The sequence below is a fragment of the Rhinoderma darwinii genome, chromosome 3 (assembly GCF_050947455.1).
Source record: "Rhinoderma darwinii isolate aRhiDar2 chromosome 3, aRhiDar2.hap1, whole genome shotgun sequence".
Taxonomy (NCBI): domain Eukaryota; kingdom Metazoa; phylum Chordata; class Amphibia; order Anura; family Rhinodermatidae; genus Rhinoderma; species Rhinoderma darwinii.
In genome coordinates, this window is record NC_134689.1 from 249,219,289 (window position 1) to 249,239,707 (window position 20,419).

At 43.8% G+C, this 20,419-nt stretch overlaps 1 protein-coding gene across 1 annotated transcript in view; it reads right to left on the reverse strand.

The window, feature by feature from the left end:
* Nucleotides 1–17,196: 17,196 nt before the first annotated feature.
* Nucleotides 17,197–20,419, reverse strand: part of RAB8B (RAB8B, member RAS oncogene family) — a 40,193-nt gene continuing 36,970 nt past the window's right edge. The window contains exon 8 of the mRNA XM_075857662.1: nucleotides 17,197–19,036. Coding sequence (XP_075713777.1) covers nucleotides 18,944–19,036 — 93 coding nt within the window. The 3' untranslated portion in view covers nucleotides 17,197–18,943. The remainder of the gene's footprint in view (nucleotides 19,037–20,419) is intronic.

The window sequence follows — 20,419 nt, forward strand, 5'->3', positions numbered from 1 at the left end:
GGGAAGTTGAATTTCGCCTGCCGGATTATGCCGATGGGGAGGGTGTTTGGTAGAAGGTTGGCGGCGGCAACGGCGGGAGTGCGGGCGCCGCATCATTTTGTGAGGCTCAAGGAGGAGCACCGAGCTGATCTTCAGGTTTGGGATGACTTCTTGGGCCAGTACAATGGTCGCTCGCTATGGATGGCCCCAGCGCAGGATACGAGTGATCTGAATATTTTCACGGATGCGGCTGGGGCGGGTGGCTTTGGAGCTTACGGGGGAGGTCCGTGGTGCGCAGGTCAATGGCCGGCTAGCTGGGTGTCCAGTGGATTGACGCGGAATCTGGCCCTGCTCGAGCTGTTTCCCATCGTGGTGGCGGCTACCATTTGGGGGGACAGGCTCAGGGATAAGAAGGTCCGTTTTTACTGCGACAACATGGGTGTGGTGCTTGCCATTAATAACATCACGGCGTCCTCTCCTCCGGTAGTTCAATTGTTGCGACATTTAGTGTTGGTGTGTTTGTCGCTGAACGCGTGGGTGGTGGCGGTGCATGTCCCGGGTGTACGGAATTGTGTTGCTGATGCTCTTTCTCGCTCGCAGTGGGACCGGTTTCGGCAATTGGCTCCGGGAGCGGAACGTATTGGTTTGGCGTGTCCGGATCATCTATGGGATCTGGTATCGGTCCCGTAGAGCAGCTGTTACAAAGGTCTTTGGCGGGCACGACGTGGAGGGCTTATGCTGCTTGTTGGAGGCAGTGGGAGGAGTGGGTAAGAGAGTTGGGTGATGTCAATACGGATAGAGACAGGTTGGTGGCACTTTTGTATTGGTTAGGGGATGCCTGGGAGGCGGGGTTTTTCAGTAGCGAAGGTGAACCGGTTTATATCCGCGGTGGCGTTTGGGCTTAAGTTGCGGGGCTTGCGGGATGTATCGAAGGAATTTCTGGTATCGCAGGCTTTGAAGGGGTTGCGCAGAGGTAGGGTGGAGGCGGATAGTAGAAGGCCGGTGTCGTTTGCTTTGCTGGGCTTGTTGGGTGGTTCATTGGCATCGGTATGTCGTTCTTCAGATGAAATGGATTTGTTTCGGTTGGCTTTCTCGTTGGCGTTCTTCGGAGCATTTAGAATAGGTGAGTTGGTGTCGCCAAGTACTAAACAGGCAGGGGGGCTGAGATCTGGGGAGGTGAGCCTTTTTGCAGATCGGTTGGAGGTATGGTTGCGTAGATCAAAAACTGACCAATTAGGGAAGGGAAAACTGATAGTTTTGTTCGCTCTCCCGGGGTCGGTCATGTGCCCAGTAGAGTGCATGCGTGGTTTTACAAAAAACAGGGGGTCTCCAGATTTGCCTTTGTTATGTCATGTGGACGGGTCGTTCTTGTCCAGGTTTCAGTTTGAAGCTGTTTTTAAAAAATGTTTGACGGCGGTTGGGGTTGCGGCAGGCTCATATTCATCTCATTCCTTCCGGATTGGCGCAGCAACGGAAGCAGGGCGCTGGGGGTTGGATGATGAGGGGGTGAGGCGTATTGGTCGTTGGGAGTCTAAAAGGTTTAAGTCCTATGTCCGCCCCCATATGTTGTAATTTTGTTGTTTATGCTTGCAAATGTATATGGTGGTGCCTAACTGTGTTTTCCGTTTCAGATTCGCCTCCTTGTCTGGTGTGGTTGATGGGTCATTCGTACGTGCACTGGGGGGCTTTGAGGGCGGACGTCCGCCCGGATGGTCGCCAGTTGCGCATTCCGCGACAGGATGCGGTTGTGCATTGGCTGGGGTTTAGAGGTATGTCGTGGAACAGGGTGTTGGCGGAATTCCAGACATATGTGCGGCTTGATAGGGTTCCGGAGGTTTTAGTGTTGCACGTGGGTGGGAATGACTTAGGAGTCCGCCCTTTTCGTGAGTTGGTGCGGGATATCAAACATGATTTGTTGTGTTTGTGGGTATCTTATCCCAAGTTGGTGGTAGTGTGGTCGGACATAGTCCCAAGGAAGCATTGGCGGTTAGCTAGATCGGTGGAGAGAGTCAATAAGGCTCGGATAAAAGTTAACCGGGCGGTGTCCCGTTTTGTGGCAAAGAACGGGGGCATTTGCGTGAGGCATAGGGATTTGGAGTCAGGATTGGGGAATTTCTGGAGGAGTGACGGGGTTCATCTGACCGAGGTTGGCATTGATATTTGGAGCTTGGCTATAGCAGAAGGCATAGAAAGGGCGGTGGTGGTGTGGAGGAACTCACAGGCTTAAGGTGGTCAAGGCCTGTTTCGCGGTGGCGGGGGGAGTCCTTGAGGCCAGTCAGTACAAAATGGTGGGGGGGTCGCATCGGGGGTATGCGTCCCCCAAAAAAGGTACATGGTTGAAGACTTCATCGGGTGTTATCCCTTTGAAGTGGTCTTCTGGTAGAAGGTATGTCACTTGAAGGCTTCATCGGGTGTTATCCCTTTGAAGTGGACTTCTAGTGGTCGGTATATCACTTGAGGGCTTCAACGGGTGTTATCCCCTTGAAGTGGACTTCTAGTGGGTGGAGCCATCTGCAGAGGTGAACGGTGCTTCCGAGCTGGTTTACGGCTGGAGGTAATTAGTGGTTTGCAGATGGCTAATTCGGTGTGTTCTTGAAAGGAACATCTGAAGGGGCTTCAAGGACTTCCTCTGCTCGGGTTAATGTTAACGTTTAATGGTTATTTATGATTCTGACCCATGTTGGGTCATGTGAATTATTAGGAGGAATTCTCTGGTGGATTCCTAACTAGTTATCCGAATGTTTCGGATTTAAATTGTTTTTATAAAACTGTGAAATTAATAAACGGCTGCTGTGGCCATTTCACATCCAACCTCGGTGTCATGTGTCGTTACTAAATGGGGGTGGGGGATAGTATGGTTTAAGGTTAACACACGACTCTACCTAGGCAGGTCAAGAAGAGGCTGGACGCAGCTGCAGGCTTGAGGGAAGCCGACATGACCGTCCTGGTAGGGAAAGGGTTAATGTTAAGAGGTGAGGGAAAGGTGAAGAAGCTGAAGGAGGGACGGGGAGGAGCTAGGGGGGACGGGGGGGCCGTTACTGCGCTTCCCGCTGTTTCTCGGCATTGAGCCGGAAGCAGCGGGAGGAGTAGTACACAAGAAGCAAAGCTCCCACCCTCCCACCCTTGTTTTGTTACTCCTTAGGTCTTCTGTACGTCCGTATATGGGCGTTGTGTTTTATTTTGTGTGTTTATTTAACATGTTTTTCTTTTTTCCGGAGTAGGTTCTGTTGTCATGGCAGCTGGCGGGGGGAGTCCTTGAGGCCAGTCAGTACAAAATGGTGGGGGGGTCGCATCGGGGGTATGCGTCCCCCAAAAAAGGTACATGGTTGAAGACTTCATCGGGTGTTATCCCTTTGAAGTGGTCTTCTGGTAGAAGGTATGTCACTTGAAGGCTTCATCGGGTGTTATCCCTTTGAAGTGGACTTCTAGTGGTCGGTATATCACTTGAGGGCTTCAACGGGTGTTATCCCCTTGAAGTGGACTTCTAGTGGGTGGAGCCATCTGCAGAGGTGAACGGTGCTTCCGAGCTGGTTTACGGCTGGAGGTAATTAGTGGTTTGCAGATGGCTAATTCGGTGTGTTCTTGAAAGGAACATCTGAAGGGGCTTCAAGGACTTCCTCTGCTCGGGTTAATGTTAACGTTTAATGGTTATTTATGATTCTGACCCATGTTGGGTCATGTGAATTATTAGGAGGAATTCTCTGGTGGATTCCTAACTAGTTATCCGAATGTTTCGGATTTAAATTGTTTTTATAAAACTGTGAAATTAATAAACGGCTGCTGTGGCCATTTCACATCCAACCTCGGTGTCATGTGTCGTTACTAAATGGGGGTGGGGGATAGTATGGTTTAAGGTTAACACACGACTCTACCTAGGCAGGTCATGCTGCTATTATATTACAATGTGTTTTTTTTTGTGCAGTTAACTGCATCTTGATAATGTCCGACCGCATGCAGTTACTGACCGCGCTGCCAAAGTTGTTGCTGAACTGCTTGCGGTTTTGCTAACCGTTCTGCAATGCATTGTAATGAACTATATACAGGAAGCACCTAACAAACTTCAGCACGGGTGAAAACTATGTCCATCAATTATTTCCTTTAAAAACGCAACAGAACTGCAGCATTAGAGACAAAAAACACATGCAGTTGACCGCATGCGGTTTTCAAACACAGCAAAACCGCATAAACGACGCACAGTGTGGCCTTACCCTTTATACTTGCACTGGGTGATTTATAGTTTCATCGACTTGTGCTGTAGATCAGTTATCCCCCAACCACCGGGCCGCGGTATCTGGTATCCGCTCCGGTGGCCGCAATGAATTCCGGGCAAAAAAAACGCACCAAACTGTGGTGCAGTTTTTCGCCCGGAATATCTGCTGTGGAAACTGCTGAGCATTTAGCCGGCCTGCTACCAGGCCGGTCTCCTGGGATGACGTTTCATCCAGGAGACCACTCCAGCCTGTGCTTGGCTGCAGCAGCAGTCACATGGGATGAAACATGACGTCATCCAGGCCGGCCTCCTTGGATGATGTTTCATACCATGTGACCGTCATACCTCCCAACTGTCCCGGATTCAGCGGGACAGTCCCGCATTCCAGGCAGTACCCCCAGATGCCTGGGACATGTCCCGCTGTTAACTGTATCTGTGTCCTCAGGATGCAAGTTCAGTTGAACCCATTTCTGAAGCAGGGAACCAGCTCCTTGCTTCAGAATTGGTTCTGAGTGGAGGAGTTAGAGGGAGCCCCTCCGCTCACTGAGGACTCCACGGGCACAGCGCTACTTTAAGCGTTGTGCTCGGGGAAGCCCTTGACGTCACTTGCCAAATTTTCTACACCAGAAAACAGGTGTAGAAAGGTTAATAAATATATGGACAAAGGTCCAAAATGTTGTCCTTTTTACACCGTCCGAGCCACATTTGTAAAAATAAGCATGGCTTCACAGCGGCCTGACATATTTATTATAATTCACGCCAGAATACTGGCATAGATTTCACACCATATAGAAGAAAAAAAACAGAGTAATGATCGGCTCAGATTTCACATTATGGGGCGTAGCAAGATAGAGGCCCATGTTGGGCCTCATATCTCGGCCCCACATCCCGCATTGGACAACTAATTTAAATTTAAAAAAAGGCTCACCCTACCCTTCCTTTTCTTCCCTCTGGGTCCCCTCAGCAGGACACGGCTCATACAACGTACTGACACCGGGCCGCATCAGGATGTTGTAGTGCATGCGATGCAGCACTGAAGACCTTGATTTCTGCGTCGCATATAAGGCCCTGACACTGCTTGGCGTCAGGACATTGTATGGGCTGCAGCATGCAGAGCGGACCCAGAGAATAGAAGTGGTGAGGTTAGTATATATTTTTATTTTTTTTATCTATTGGGGGTAGGAATGGATGGCGCATTAGCCTCAGTCATTGACAGAACAGTGTAAGGTGACGGACTCTCAGCACCCTTGCTCTGTCATGGATCGGGATCATTCGCCTTGTGATGGGTTATCCCTGCCTGGGGAAGCTGCAGTGATAATTGCCCATATATGGATAGTTACATCACTGGAGAGTCCCAATGTTTAACAGAGGCCAGCAACTGATGCCACACAGTTGCATCCATCATCCAAAGGCTATTATGGCATCTTTATATGTTTTTTTGTTTTTTTACTGGATACTACTGCATACAATAGCACCGTCAACTATGCTGTTCTATCCAGCAAAAAAAATATATATATATATATATACCTGACGTATACTGCCAAAGGAAACTAAAAGGATACTCTTTGGGCCAACATCGGTATAATAAAAGCCTATTGGTACGTTTGACGTATGTGATGGAGCTTTCCCGACGCTTACGGGAAATGTTCAGTGAAATGCAGTCTTATTTGAGATGATTAAAATGCCTGTCATTAGCACAAACCTTAAAGGCATATAACAAAGGAACCCAAGTTACTATGTGTGCACACTCTCACACACTCTCTCTCTCTCTCTCTCTACAGCCTCTTCGTAACTCAATGCACATAGTGTGCTAATGAGATTGATGCACAGCTAGACTAATGCTAATGTATTCATTGAAATTTATTTACAGTTAATCTATAAAAATCTATCTTTCTTGACATACACTGTTTGATCAGGATTAGAGATCGGACAAGTTCTCTTGGTAACCAAGGGAGGGGTTTCTGAATCTTAGTCTCTAGGACATTTGTTCAGCACAGTCAAAAGCACCCAGTAACATGTACATTTGACTCTGCTGAGCATGCATGGCTTGCAGAGCCATGGCTGTTCTTAACCTGGGGCAAAGGTTCAGTTTGCTACTCTCCTCCCTTTATCTAAATATCCTGGCTAAGGCAAAGTGGCTTGTTGGCAACCCAGGGCACATGCCCCAGTGCCCACCCCTGGCTACGCCCCTATGCCTCGTGTCATACAGGATTAACAGCTGCTCAGACACTCATATTTTGCACTAGGCACTGGGGGTGCAGAGATTAGGGCGTCTAGTAGAGGGGACAGTGACCTCAGGAGTTTCCTATAGCTGTAGTCCCTGAGCAGAGCATCAGCTAGTGCGCTGCCCTGGGACTCCAGCACTACTCCTGATGTCACTGTCCATATATGGACAGTGACTTGAGGAGCTCTCCCAGGGCCAGAGTCCCAGGACAGATCATCTACTAGCACTCTGCTCGGGGACTCCAGCGATAGGAAACTCCTGACATCACTGTCCATATATGCTAGAGTCCCAGAGCAGAACGCTAGCTGTTGCTCTGCTGGGGACTAAAGCGCTATGGAAGCTCCTGAAGTCACTGTTGATATATGAACAGTGACATCAAGAGCTTCCACAGCACTCGAGTCCCAAGGCCGAGCGCTAATAGATGCGCTGTCCTGGGAAAGCTTGTGACATCACGGTCCATATATGGACAGTGACATCAGGAGTTGCCTATTGCGGGAGTCCCCAAGCAGAGAATCAGCGGGGACTCCAGAAATGCTCCTAACGTTGCTGTCCATATATGGACAGGGACATCAGGAGCCTTCACAGGGCTGGAAACCCAGGGCAGAGCCTCTATTAGCGCTCTGCCTGGGGATTCTGACTCTGGGGAAGGCCCTGACATCACTTTCCAGGGCCTTTCACTGGACCGGAGTCCTGGGGCAGAGCCTCTACTAGCGCTCTGCCCTGGAACTCCAACACTGCTCCTGACGACACGGTCCATATATGGAGGTATATGTTTACGTTTGTGACGGATACAGTGGCATCCATCACCCATAGTATTGCAAATTCCAGCAAAAATACCAGAAGCATGCTGCACTATTGTTGCTGGTAAAACCAATGACACGGAAAGCCGATGGTTTCAATTAAAGTCAATGGGTTCCGTCTGGCACCGGTTGTCTCCATTGTTCAATGGAACTTGCACCTTTGGCATTTTCGTTGTTCTGCTCTGACTGTAGATTGGTGGAGTACAAACTCTTCAGAGATGGTTTTGTAACCTTTTCCAGTCTGAGGAGCATCAACAACCCTTCTTCTGAGGTCCTCAGAAATCTCCTTTGTTCATGCCATGTTACACTTCTACAAACGTGTTGTGAAGATCCGATTTTGATAAATACCTGTTCCTTAAACCCTTCCTGACATTTGTCGTAAGTATACGTCATGGAAAGATAGTGCTTCCCGCAATTTGACGTATACTTATGACAAATAGATGTCACAGGCTCCGAAGCAGAGTCTATGCCATCATCCCAGGTGTCCGCTGGTTACAGCGGACACCCTGCTGTAATGGCGGAGACCGAAGTTAGCTCTGATCTCCACCATTAACCCCTTAAATGCAGCTAATCCGCACCAAGATCGTCAGGGTGCTAATGGCTGAAATGGTGACCGGATGCCTAACACTGGCCTCCCTAGTATGGAAGGCTAAAAGGCTTCCCGTACCGACGGCAAAATGGCGTAGGCTCAGAAGCTAAGTAATCAGTGGCGGGTGTCAGCTGTATGTTACAGCGGAGCTGTATTGCCTGCCCTTGCTAAGTCTTGTTCCCAGTTTTATTCCATTTAATGCATATGAATTAATGCTAGTGTATCCTAGGTACATTACTTACTAGGTACATTTATCAACATAAAATTTCATCCGACATGTTTTTGCCCATGCTCCTAGCGTATCTAGGTTTTCTGTAATATTTTATAGTGAAGCAGAGTTTTAAATATCCTACAAAGTTTTGTATCTTTAGCATAAACTGACACAGGGTTCATTCATCTTATCTCTGAGGGTATGTTCACCCGCAGAGTCAAAAACGTCTGAAAATCAGGAGCTGTTTTCTCTTGAAAAGAGCTCTGTATTTTGAGACGTTTTTTGTGCCACTTGCGATTTTCACCGCCGTTTTCGGAGCTTTTTTCAATAGTCTATGGAAAACTGCTCCAAAAACGTCCCAAGAAGTGTCCTGCATTCTCACGGATGTTTTTTTACGCGTAAAAAAACGCTGTGAAAAACGCTCCGTCAGAACAGAACGCCGTTTTTCCACTAAAATCAATGGGCAGATGTTTGGAGGCGTTCGGCTTCAGATTTTTCAGGTGTTTACGGCCCGAAAATAAGCCGTGTGAACATACCCAAATTGCATCAAATGAATACAAATCCAAGACTCTAGTCTCTGAATAATACAATGAAAATATTTTAGTGCATAGGGTAAAAGGATTTGTTGACTAGCTCCATCTTGTGGTGACCGGGCAAATCCGCAGCATACATACGTGGAATAAATGACTGCAATATTTTTGCTATAACTGAATAGACCTACTTGAAATTAGCTCTAATGTTCACTCGATCTAATCCGCACAATTTGTCTGCTGCGGTATATTTCCTGAGGAAATAACTATGGGTGAATCTGTACTATCAAAGTAAAGCTAACTACACAGATTGTTTCGACACGGAGATATTTTAGGATGAGGATAGTAATAAATTTGACTCATGCGCTGATGCAAGGCCAATGTTATCCCTTAAAATTGTAAACTATAAATTGAAAACGTTTTTTTTTTTTTTTTTACTGCCTTGTACTTTTTTGATACACATTGATATTTTTACTTTGTATATATGTACTTTGAAATGAGACAGTCAATTAATATAAATAAAATAAAGCGCAATACTTTGTGAACTTAAGCCTCCTGAAAAACAAAGTATTGCGAAATGGCGACCTCACTTTTGTTTTTAATAAGTTACAGGATACTTGTAACTGCAATAAGCCTCATTCAACTGTAATCCAGTAAAAAAAAAAAAAAAACAGACCCGATGCAGCTTTTGGCTGTTATTTTTAGCCAAACACAGAAGTGGACACAAAAGAAAGGAGATGAACCAGTCTTTTCTTTACACCTTTCCTTTTGGATCCATTTCTGGCTTTGGCGCAAAAACCGGAGCCAATAACTGCCACATAATTGTGTGTGATCCTGGCCTAAAGAAGCACTCTTCTAGTTACCAGATGTAAGGACCAACCTTGCTTTATGCGTATTGAAGTCTATGAAGAGCTCTGTCATGCACCCAAGTTGGAAGCTATATGAAGGCAGTAAATCGCCAAATTTAAATATAAAATTATAGGTAAATTTATAAAAGAAATGTTAATAGCACCTCTGTATATATAATTTAATGTGGAAGTACTCTTAGTACTTACAAGACAACGGGGCATATTTCCTGCTGGTGCTGCGACAGAATTTTGGCCTAAATTGCACCTTCTTTTTGACGGTAATTATTTTAGACACATTTATCATAAACCCGCAACAAAAAGAACAGATGTTTGCTATTCACCTGACAAGGGGGAATGGTTTATAATAAAAAAAATAATAATAAATAAAAAACAAGGGGCATAACTTAAGAGGTGCCAATATTTTGGCACAAAAAAGTGGTCTAAAGTAAGCCAACCAAGAGCTGCTATAAAAGCTACACAGAAGTGTCTAAAAGTGCACCAAATTTATCATCCAGCATGAACCACTGAAATAAATTTGGCGCATCTATTCTAATTCTTAGCTGTCTGAATTGAAGATAGTGTCAGATAACACCAGCTCTGGGGTAGGGGGTGCACGGTTAGGGGCCCAGCCCAATTCTGAATAAGAAAAAAGTATCCAGCTGGCCGCTTCTATTAAGCAAAGCGCTCATACTCCTATCCCCTGCACGGCTCTGTGCCTGAAGGTCGTTAAAGGGAATGTGTCACTAGAAAAAAAAAAAATTTCAGTAAAACAATTAGTATTTAAGTGATTACACATTGTTTTAATTTTTCCACAAGTCAGGAAATATTATAAATTCTAATTTATAACATTTCCATGTGCTGGCCACTAGAGGGAGCAGTTCCAAAATTGCAGCATGGTCACTGTGGTAAAGCAACCTCATTGATGTATGCTGCAAATTTGGGGTGGACACACTCTCCTCTAGAGTCCTCACACAATTCCCCCTCCCTTCTTCTGGCTAGTGTCAGGAAAAGGAAGGGTTTGAATGTCTTCAAACCTCCTACACGGTGTGCTGCCATTTTCTAAGCGACTGTAGTGCTAGGAGGATTAGATACAGGGCTCAGCAGACAGTATAACATAATACACACGAACATACTACACACAACCATAAATGACCTGCTCCTGCCGCCGTCCTACGCTCCTCTTCCTTGTGCCTTCTCTTCGTTGAACATATGGCCGGAATCCGTGGCCGGAAGTCATAATCTTACTGTCCAGCAGCGGCTTCCGGTCCACATGAAAACGGCGCCGGATTTCGCTCTACGAACGAGCTTTATTTTGGTCTGTGTGGGAGCGGCAAATGCGCCGTTCCCACACAGACGGCGCACACAACTGAGAATGGAACAGCTACTGTCCGCATTCTCTATGGGGTTGTATGTGCCGTATTCCATCTCTGTATATGTCGTAAATTGCCACATACAGAGATGAAAAAAAATATATATGGCAGCCCCCATAGAGACGTAAAAGTCAAAAAACATTAAAACGTAAAAAACATGCGAACACAATTAAATAACATTTTTGAAATTATATTAAAAGCAATATGATAAAAAAAAAAAAAAATCATGCCACCTTCCCTTTAAGACCAAAACGTTGCACACTGTCATCTAAGATAAATAATCTTTACTCCAATTGGTGTGCCTGAATTTAAGATGGCTTTAGTAAAGCTGCCCCAATGTATTACATAAAAAGTCATTTTAGAACAGTGAATTATAAGAAAATACAGTAGTGGTAAAACAGCCTAAAAGGGCAATAAAATCCCAGTTTATTCAGTTTGCAGAAATAAAACATTTACCTCACAAATTAAGGAAATAATATACATTCAGTCAGTAAATGAAATGGAAAGGGACACACTGCCCAATGCTGTAATGAGCTCTTAAGCCGGGTTCCCACGGGTCAGATACGCCGTCTAAAAACTGCGCAGCATATCTGACCTGCATCTTCCGTCTGGAGAGGGAAAAAAAAAAAAAGTCGATCCCCCTTCCCTGCGTGTTGTCTGGCCTTCTACAATGATGTTGCAGGCCATGTGACGAAGCAGCGGTCACGTGGAATGAAACGTCACCCTAAGAGGCCGAACTGTAGGAAGAAGTAGAAGAGCGTTCTGGGTAAGTATGATTTTTATTTTTTTCCCCCAGAGTTGTGATTTTGCTGCAATTATGCAGCAAAATTCGCAACACTTGGCTTTCTGTTGCAAGTTTTGCATCCCCATTTAATTCAATGGGAAAAACCTGCAAAAGAAAAATCAACAAAACCGCTGCAAAAATAAATACTGCACCGTGGGGCAATTTAACGTTTACGCTGTTTTTTCCCCGACGCGTGGGCAAGAGATTTTCTCAAGCTCATCCACTTTGCCGCACCGCAACTGTAAACGCTGCAGAATTTCCGCATACAATTCTGTTGCGGAAATTCCACAGCTTTTATGCTACATGGGAACCCGGCCCGTATACTTTAAATAGCTGATATGTGATCCAGTGAGTGCAGCAACTAAACAGCATGTTCTTCTATGCTAGTCACACAAAGCATTTATGATACAGAAAATCTAAAACAGAAGCTGCTTTCACGACAGTAAGGGTATGTTCACACACAAACTCAAAAACTTCTGAAAATCAGGAGCTGTTTTCCCTTGAAAACAGCTCCGTATGTTCAGAAGTTTTTTAAGCCACTCGCGATTTTTGCTGCGTTTTTTTACGGACGTTTTTGGAGTGGTTTTCAATAGAGTCTATGAAAAACAGCTCCAAAAACGTCCCAGGAAGTGACATGCACTTCTTTTTCATGGCCGTTTTTTGCAAAGGCCACGTTAAAAAAACGGCCCATCGGAACAGAACGCCGTTTTTCCCATTGCAATCAATGGGCAGATGTTTGGAGGCATTCTGCTTCAGATATTTCGGGCCGAAAATAGCCCATGTGAACATACCCTAACAAAAATACTCAATGCACATTTTGCCTCATACAGTCATAAGTAAAAAGCACAGTAAAAAAAATTTGAATAAACAATTCTTTGTTTCCATGGACATACTTTATATCATATACAGTGCAAAGTAGATCTACTGCCTTCTGCTACAATAAAAAGCCCATTCTCCCATACACCGTACATACTGGCGCACAGCCTGCCCCGTGCAGATTTATCATAAGCTTCCACACTGAAAATTATTTTATTACACATAAATTTTTTTATTCTCCCCCGTACTAACGACAACATTTTGTGTTTGCGCCGACGTCGCACTGATAGCATTAACAGCCCAACTCTTCAGTGCTTGCGTATCAGGTCATAGGACCATCACGCATAAGAACACATTTAGGGCTTGTCCACACGTAGCAGAGTTACAGACGGAAAATACACAGCAGAATACAGTAGCAGCAAAGTGGGCGAGATCGAACAAATCTCATCCACATGCTGCGTAAAATTTCCAACCAGTAATCGACCTGTGGTGCGTATTTTTCGGACCGCAGCATGGAGTTGACGTGCTGCGTTTTTCACACGGCCAAATTTCAGACGTATACGAGGCGTATTATGCCTCGTTTTACGTCTGAAAATACGGCTCCAATACGTCGGCAAACATCTGCCCATTCATTTGAATGGGTTTGCCGACGTACTGTGCAGACGACCGCTGTCAAACGACGACGCGTAAAAATACAGCCTCGTCAAAAGAAGTGCAGGACACTTCTTTGGACGTTTTTGGAGCTGTTTTCTCAGACTCCAATGAAAACAGCTCCAAAAGCGGACGTAAAAAACGCCGCGAAAAATGCGAGTTGGTAAAAAAAACGTCTGAAAAGCAGGGTCTGTTTTCCCTTGAAAACAGCTCTGGATTTTCAGACGTTTTTGTTGACTACGTGTGAACATACCCTCAGAGATATCACCATCTCCCAACATGGAGAAAAACGCAGCAAAATCCGCTCAATTTTCTGCAGTTAAAAATGCAGGAAATGTTGCGGTTTTTCCACAGCGGAAATCCTGCTGGTTTCTGCGGAATTGCTGCAGACATTTTCTGCAGCAATTCCGTTACATGTGGACAAGTCCTGATAGGAGAGTGTCAGTCACGTGACAGGATGTTGTACAGAAGAGGGACTCTGGTAATGATGCCCATTGCAACCGCACACCAAGAAAGTATTTACATCACTACAGCAGTTAACTAAATGAGCACATGCAGCGCCCATTCAATCATGTGAGGAGGGGAGGTGAATTCGCCTCCGGATTTCCGGCACAGGAAGTTGGGGGCCCCTTGTTCTAGGCAACAGAAGGGAACCACCTAGCGGTTATACCACTCCTTGACACTTATAACCGGTCTAAAAATGGAGTAGGAGACTGTCAAACTTTTCTGGTGTCATTTATCTCCACCGAGAACAGAGGATTGGGAATGTTAAAACGTTCATTAGTGACAAAGCTCTGATGATGATGATGATTACATGTGACGTCACTTACTTCCGCAGGTCCTTCCCCGGAGCGACGGGAGAATGAGCAGACGCTGATTGGTCAGCGTCATACACTTTTCTTTGCAATACCCGTTTGCGGAAACGAAAAAAACGCCCAATTGGGCCTTCACAAAAAATTTGCATAAATGTAAAAATCAGAACTTTGCTGCTACTGTAAATTCTGTAGAATTTGCGACGGTTGATATTTAGAAAATCTCATGCCCCCACTGCGGGAAAATAAACTCATCGTAAATATTACATTTACCTGCGATGCGGAATTCAATTCCACAGCATGTCAATTTATGTTGCGTTTTTGGTGATTTCCTGTTGCGGGTTTTCCTTATTCAATTCAATGGGCATGCAAAACCGGCAACAGAAAGCCAAGCGTTGCGACTTTTGCAGCATAATCGCAGCGATTACACCACAAAAATCGCAACTCCGGGGAAAAATAAATAAGTCATACTTACCCAGAACACTCTCCTCCTTCCTGCAGTTCAGCCTCCTGGGATGACGTTTCATCCCATGTGACCACTGCAGCCAATCACAGGCTGCAGCGTCACATGGCCTGCAAAGTCATGGTAGGAGGTCGGACTACGCGCAGAGAAGACGGAGGAGGCAAGTATGAACAACTTTTTCCCACAGCGGAAAAAAGGTTAACAACACGGCCAAACGTTATATAGTGAAAGATTGAAAAGCCTACGTAAAGGGCAGATTTACTATTCAAATTCAGTAGGAATTTTGGTGAATATGCCGTGTGCCACATTTAACTATTTTAGACACTTTTTATGCCTCACACTTCAAGGGGGCATGGCTTATATGGAAAGCAGGTGTACCCTAGTAGTTTTATTTTTCAGCCATGATTAAGGACGAGGAGATCGTCTGAAACGCGTAGGCTCCACACACCTATCTTCTCTCCATTCATCCACCTTTCCTCTGCGGGAGTTAGTTCTCCTGGCGTTTTTTATTTCACATCAATAAAATTGGAACTAGTTTCCATTTTAACTTATCCGGAATTTCGATTCATTTTTCCCTGCGCTGGATCATACCCATTGTTTGCTGTGGTACCCTAGTAGAAAGGCAGCATAGTTTATAAATTTAAGAGGTGGCATAAAAGTTAAAAGTATCTAAAGATGCACCAAATTTAGCAAACAGCATGAGCTACTGTGATAAATTTGGAGCATCTTCGGACTGCCTGGTCTAAGGTTGGCCATACACTTTAGAATTGCTGTCGGACTCGTTTGGCTACCGGCTATTCCTTGCAACCCCCCCCCCCCCTAAAAATGCTGTCGCATTTGTCGCGTGTGAACATAACCCTATTCCTTTTATGCCAATAACTCGACAAAGGCTAATATTGCTGAAAATTTAGAGAGGGGTAAAATAATGGTAATACAGTACATTCCACCCAACACTATAGAAAGATGTAAATTACATACATTTAGGACATTCACAGGGACCCGCACCTATCTTATCCCTACATGCCCCTTCATCCAGGTGGTGGAGGTTGTTAAGATTCCAGCAACTGCTGAGCTACGCTGTTTCTATATCTCCCATAGAAGTATATAAGAGTTACAGAAACAGCCAAGTTATAGAAACAGTGTAGCTCAGCGAGTTAGGCAGTTTCCAGAATCCCAACCAGCGGCCATCTCCCCAGGTGTAGATGGGGAACCCCCATTTTTGAGCTAGGTGTAGGTCCCAGTCCACGTGTCATAAAATGTCTGTTATGAGACAACCCCTTTAAGCCACGTGACATGATCACCTTATCTCTATGATAGTGTTGCTCAATCACACCAGAACCCTAAGAAGGAATTTTATTTAAAAAAAGGTATCGACCTAGTACATTAGTCAGAAAGATCATGGCTCCCCGGCAAAGAAGCTTCAAACATCGTGCGTGTGTGTGTAGGAAGGCAAGTCAACTTCTAATACATACAATCATAAAGCAAATTAAAAAATAAATAGAAAGGCTTTGTTATTTGCACATCTAAGAGCATGTCAAATACATTGATAATCGTAAAAGCTTATTACAAAGAACTAATGGCACTTTAATAGCATGTGCTCTGACCAACATCTTGGGAGAATGACATGTATTTCTGTAAAATCGTGTATTTCTTTAAAGAAAACAAATGGAAAACCGTGCAACAATAAAAGTAAACTTCAAATACTGGAAATGAACAAAATAAGAGTAGCAGAGAAAAAACTAAGTATGAATTCTGAAATCACAGGCAAATCAATAAACTAATACTGTCAAGCTAGGTTTTTTTTTTGTTTTTTTTTTGCAACCAAACAATGTGCAAAATTGAACATAAGACATAAAAATCAGCAGCTTTAGATTTACAACAGAGACTGGCATCATCCAGGGTATCAGCCCAAACAAGCTTGGGTATGTAGAATGGTGAAAAAAATGGCAGTAGAGGGTTCGAGGCTTGTCTGTGTTAGGATCTGTCAGGCTTTGTTGGGTCACAGCAGATACAAAGCATATAGGTCCCACTCACTCAAACAAAAAAAAAAGCAAGCAGAATCTAGACCCAAATCAATAAAGAGGCCCGGATTACCAATGAGTTGTGCCTTCAACCAAGAACTAAAAAGTCTTGCCATATTTGCACTATCATTTGTGATTTTTTTTTTCACACCAAAAGTAGACGGGTTTTAGCGGAGGGGCCTCCGCAGATCAATAGCTTTACCATCACTTAAACCACAAATTCTAGATATCTACGTCTGCTTATTTCAGACTCTGGCGCACAGACAGCCAAAGATGCACCAACTTTATTAAGAGGTGTTGTACTCTTAAAACTGAATTGCACTGGAGTACAATGCGCCAAAGTCTTAAATAGATTAGGGAAAAAAAAAAAAGGAAAACATGGGTTGAACTTACTAAGTCAGTGCATATTTCATATATGTCCTCATAAGAACAGGAGCTGATCAATTATTGACGCAGAAAAGCATTGCATTAGATCGGTGCGTTGGAATAGTGCTCGGGCCTGAAATGATCACTTAAGCACTCTGCAATTATGCTCTGCCAATAAAACCCCACCCTACCACCCCCTCCATCACCCAAAAAAAATAAAAAAAATAAATAGAACAGTAAGGCTGGATTCACACGAGCATGTTCAGTCCGTAAAAAACGGAATGTATTTCAGCCGCAAGTCCCGGACCGAACACACTGCAGGGAGCCGGGCTCCTAGCATCATACTTATGTACGACGCTAGGAGTCTCTGCTTCTCCGTGCAACTACTGTCCCGTACTGAAAACATGATTACAGTACAGGACAGTTGTCCCGCAGCGAGGCAGGGACTCCTAGCATCGTACATAACTATGATGCTAGGAGCCCGGCTCCCTGCACTGTGTTCGGTCCGGGACTTGCGGCCGAAATACGTTCCGTCCTTTACGGACCGAACATGCTCGTGTGAATCCAGACTAACAGGTTAAAACAGAATCTAAAATGCAGTAAAGCTATATAGAATATACACATATAAAATCAAGAATTTCACGCACTAGCTTTGGTTCCTCTTGAAGGATAGTCTCTTAAAAAACGTAGGACCTCTTTACATTAATGTGTTAGGGCCTGTTCACATCTAGAGGCTCTGACTTGGCCCAAAATACCAGAAACTCGACAGAACCCATTAAAGTTAATAGTTTCCGCCAGGCGCCGATGGTGTCCGTTGTACAATGGAACTGGCACTTCTAATATTTTCATTGATCTACTCCTCTGATGAAGTAGAACAATGGAACAGCGTAGGCGCGCCGTTTCTGCAACTTGTTTTGCAAACCGTTATTCCTTTTCCCATTTTAATAAAAGCAGAAACAGCTTTGCAACGAAGAAATGTGAATAGAACCACAGATTTTCAATGACACTGACCCCGCTCTATAGTTTAAAAGATATAATGGAGAAAGGACACCAAAGTTTGTGTCCAAAGACCCAATGAGCACATTTAAAATTATTTGGAAAGTCCTAGGACTATTGCTAATAGCCTCGGGACCTCTTGATAATTGTTCAGCTAGCGCTCCTATGAAGACATGTTGAAAACATAGTACTTGGGAAATTTAAAAACAATTTTAAGATTGTAAAAAAAACAAAAAAAAAACAAACAAAAACATATATATATATATATATATATATATATATGTATATATATATATAGTATCTCTTCGTTATTCACTTTTAAACCATCTACTGGCTCGAAGAAAATAGACAGCACAGAAAAAGCACCTGCTCATAAGTAGACAGATGACTTACTGTAACAGATCTCACATATAACATTATCCCATGATGGACGGCAAGTTCATTCTAGCATCTGGGAAGGTAGTTTGCATGGGTATTCCAGGAGTGGAATTATGGTTTACAGGTTCAGTGAGAAAGCAGAAATGTAGGTCACATCGGATAACGGTCATAAATGGGAGTATGTATATTTAACACCCTGATAGAGCTAAAACGCAGGGTCTAAGGGAGTGTCGGGAGGGGTTATCCACATTCATACCAATTAAATATACAATTCCTATCTGCATTACTATTCATGTGCATCATATTCACTTCTCAATATGGCTAAAATTTCAGACAATAACAGTTTAAAGCATATCTCACAGAAGTTGTGTGGGATCTGCCAGGGACCCTACATCATAGTTACAGTTTAAGATAGATTATACCCCACAAGAGTCCCTTCAAACATTTGGTTCCAATACATTACAAAGTCCAGCGGTGGCAAACAGCAGGTGTAAATGGTTACTAAAGTAAGGCCACCATGCTTTTTCCAGTTAATAATATCTCTAATAAACGGATTGCATCATAGCCTTAACCAATGACTATTGAACAGAGAACAGAAGAATCGTTTTTGAGAAAGAATTACCTTTACCCAAAATAAAAATTAAAAAAAGTGGGGAACATAAAATTTTCATTCTTGTCCGTTTGTTCCTGCGTGTTCTTTGCGAAAGAAAAGACTCCCCGTTCTAATCGTTCACTCCAGAAATCCATGTCGGTAACGGTCTCATATCGGGCGCTTTCAGCAAACAGCGTGTTTATTTTCCCCCCAGAGGCCTTTTGCCTTCATCTACGGTTGGCAAGAAGCCATTCAATCTTGAGTGCCACAGTCCATCTTTCTCTCATCGTGTGCTTCAGTTCATCAAAGTAACACGCAACGAAAGAAACTGCTTTTCTTTGCCGATTTCTCTGTAATTTTTATTGGACCTCCACCTCCTGGAGAACTGCTTTCATTCTGGGGAAAAAAATTTATTACAAAAGTTTAAGAGAAGTTTAAAATTGTAACATGTTGGCTCTCATACAAATTCATTCATATGAATTTACAAAATGATATCTGGCCATGCATCCAACAGTATCAGAGAATGATACAATTTAAAAAAATGTATTAAATTAAAAGGAAAAAAAAAAAAAGTGCACAGCGCTCCAAACCCCCACTCAATTTGAAGCTTTCTGTGACACACAAAACTAATCTTGCATGGACACTCCGACAATAAGGCCCCTTTCACACTACTGTTGACGCATGTGTCAGCAAAGCTCCTGGCGCATAGGCTCCCATTATACCGACGGAGGCCAAAAGAGTGTCCTTTTGGCCTACGCCAGGCATTATACATTGGGTATAATGTTTTTTCACTGGATAGAATAGCATAGTTAACCAAGCTACTCTGTCCAGTGGCATAGAGTGAAAAAACAAAAAACACATACATTTAACAGACATAATAGCATATGGGTGACTGGTGCCATACAGTGGCGTCCGTTACTGGCCTCTGTTAAACGTCTGAAAGCGCCAGTGACGTAACTGTACATATATGAACAGTTATTCACTGGAGCTTCCCGATGCAGCAGAGGGAGACCGGATGGCAACCCAGGCCCGCAGAATATCTCTGGGATCCATTGCTGTGGCCTTTGTGACCCCCTCCAGTCCAATATCAACTCTGCGCTGCCGAAGGAAGCTCACACACAAAGTGTTTAGGAGCGGATTTTTCCCATTTAAAGCCCTTTTCAATGACGCTTCAAAAAACGCTCTGAAAATACTCCTCAAAATCCACTTTCAATACATGTGCAAAATGTAAAAACGCTTTGAAAATCAATAGTAAACGCCTGGATTTCAGAGACTGTTTCCTCTTGACATTTTTTAGAGTGTAAAATATGCCGTGTGAAGTTAGCCTTATACGTTCCTACCAGGCAGAATGTACATTAACCAAAACATAAAATTACTCCCAGACACCAATTTTAGTCGGTTCTACACCGGCCCTCTCTGCTTTAAAGACTTTAATAAAAAAAAAACTTGATGCTGCATTTAATGCAAATGGAGGGAGATACATTTAACGTTAAAATAGGGTTTCGTGCTCAGCGCTACAGCATGACAAAAAAATAGCATGATAAAACTAGGAAAATATATTTGTTTTGCATTTTTCAACCATTTTTCCCAAAAAAAAAAAAAAAAAAACCCTAGAAAATGAATAGATGTCCAGTCCAATTTTTAATTATAAGAAAGTTGTGTCCCGCAAAAAACTAGAAAATTTTGGGGTAGACTAAAAAACGCTTTACATTCCAAAAGGTGAAATTTTGCTCTGGGCATGAATGCCAAAAACATCCTCGGTCATGAAGGTTAAAGAGA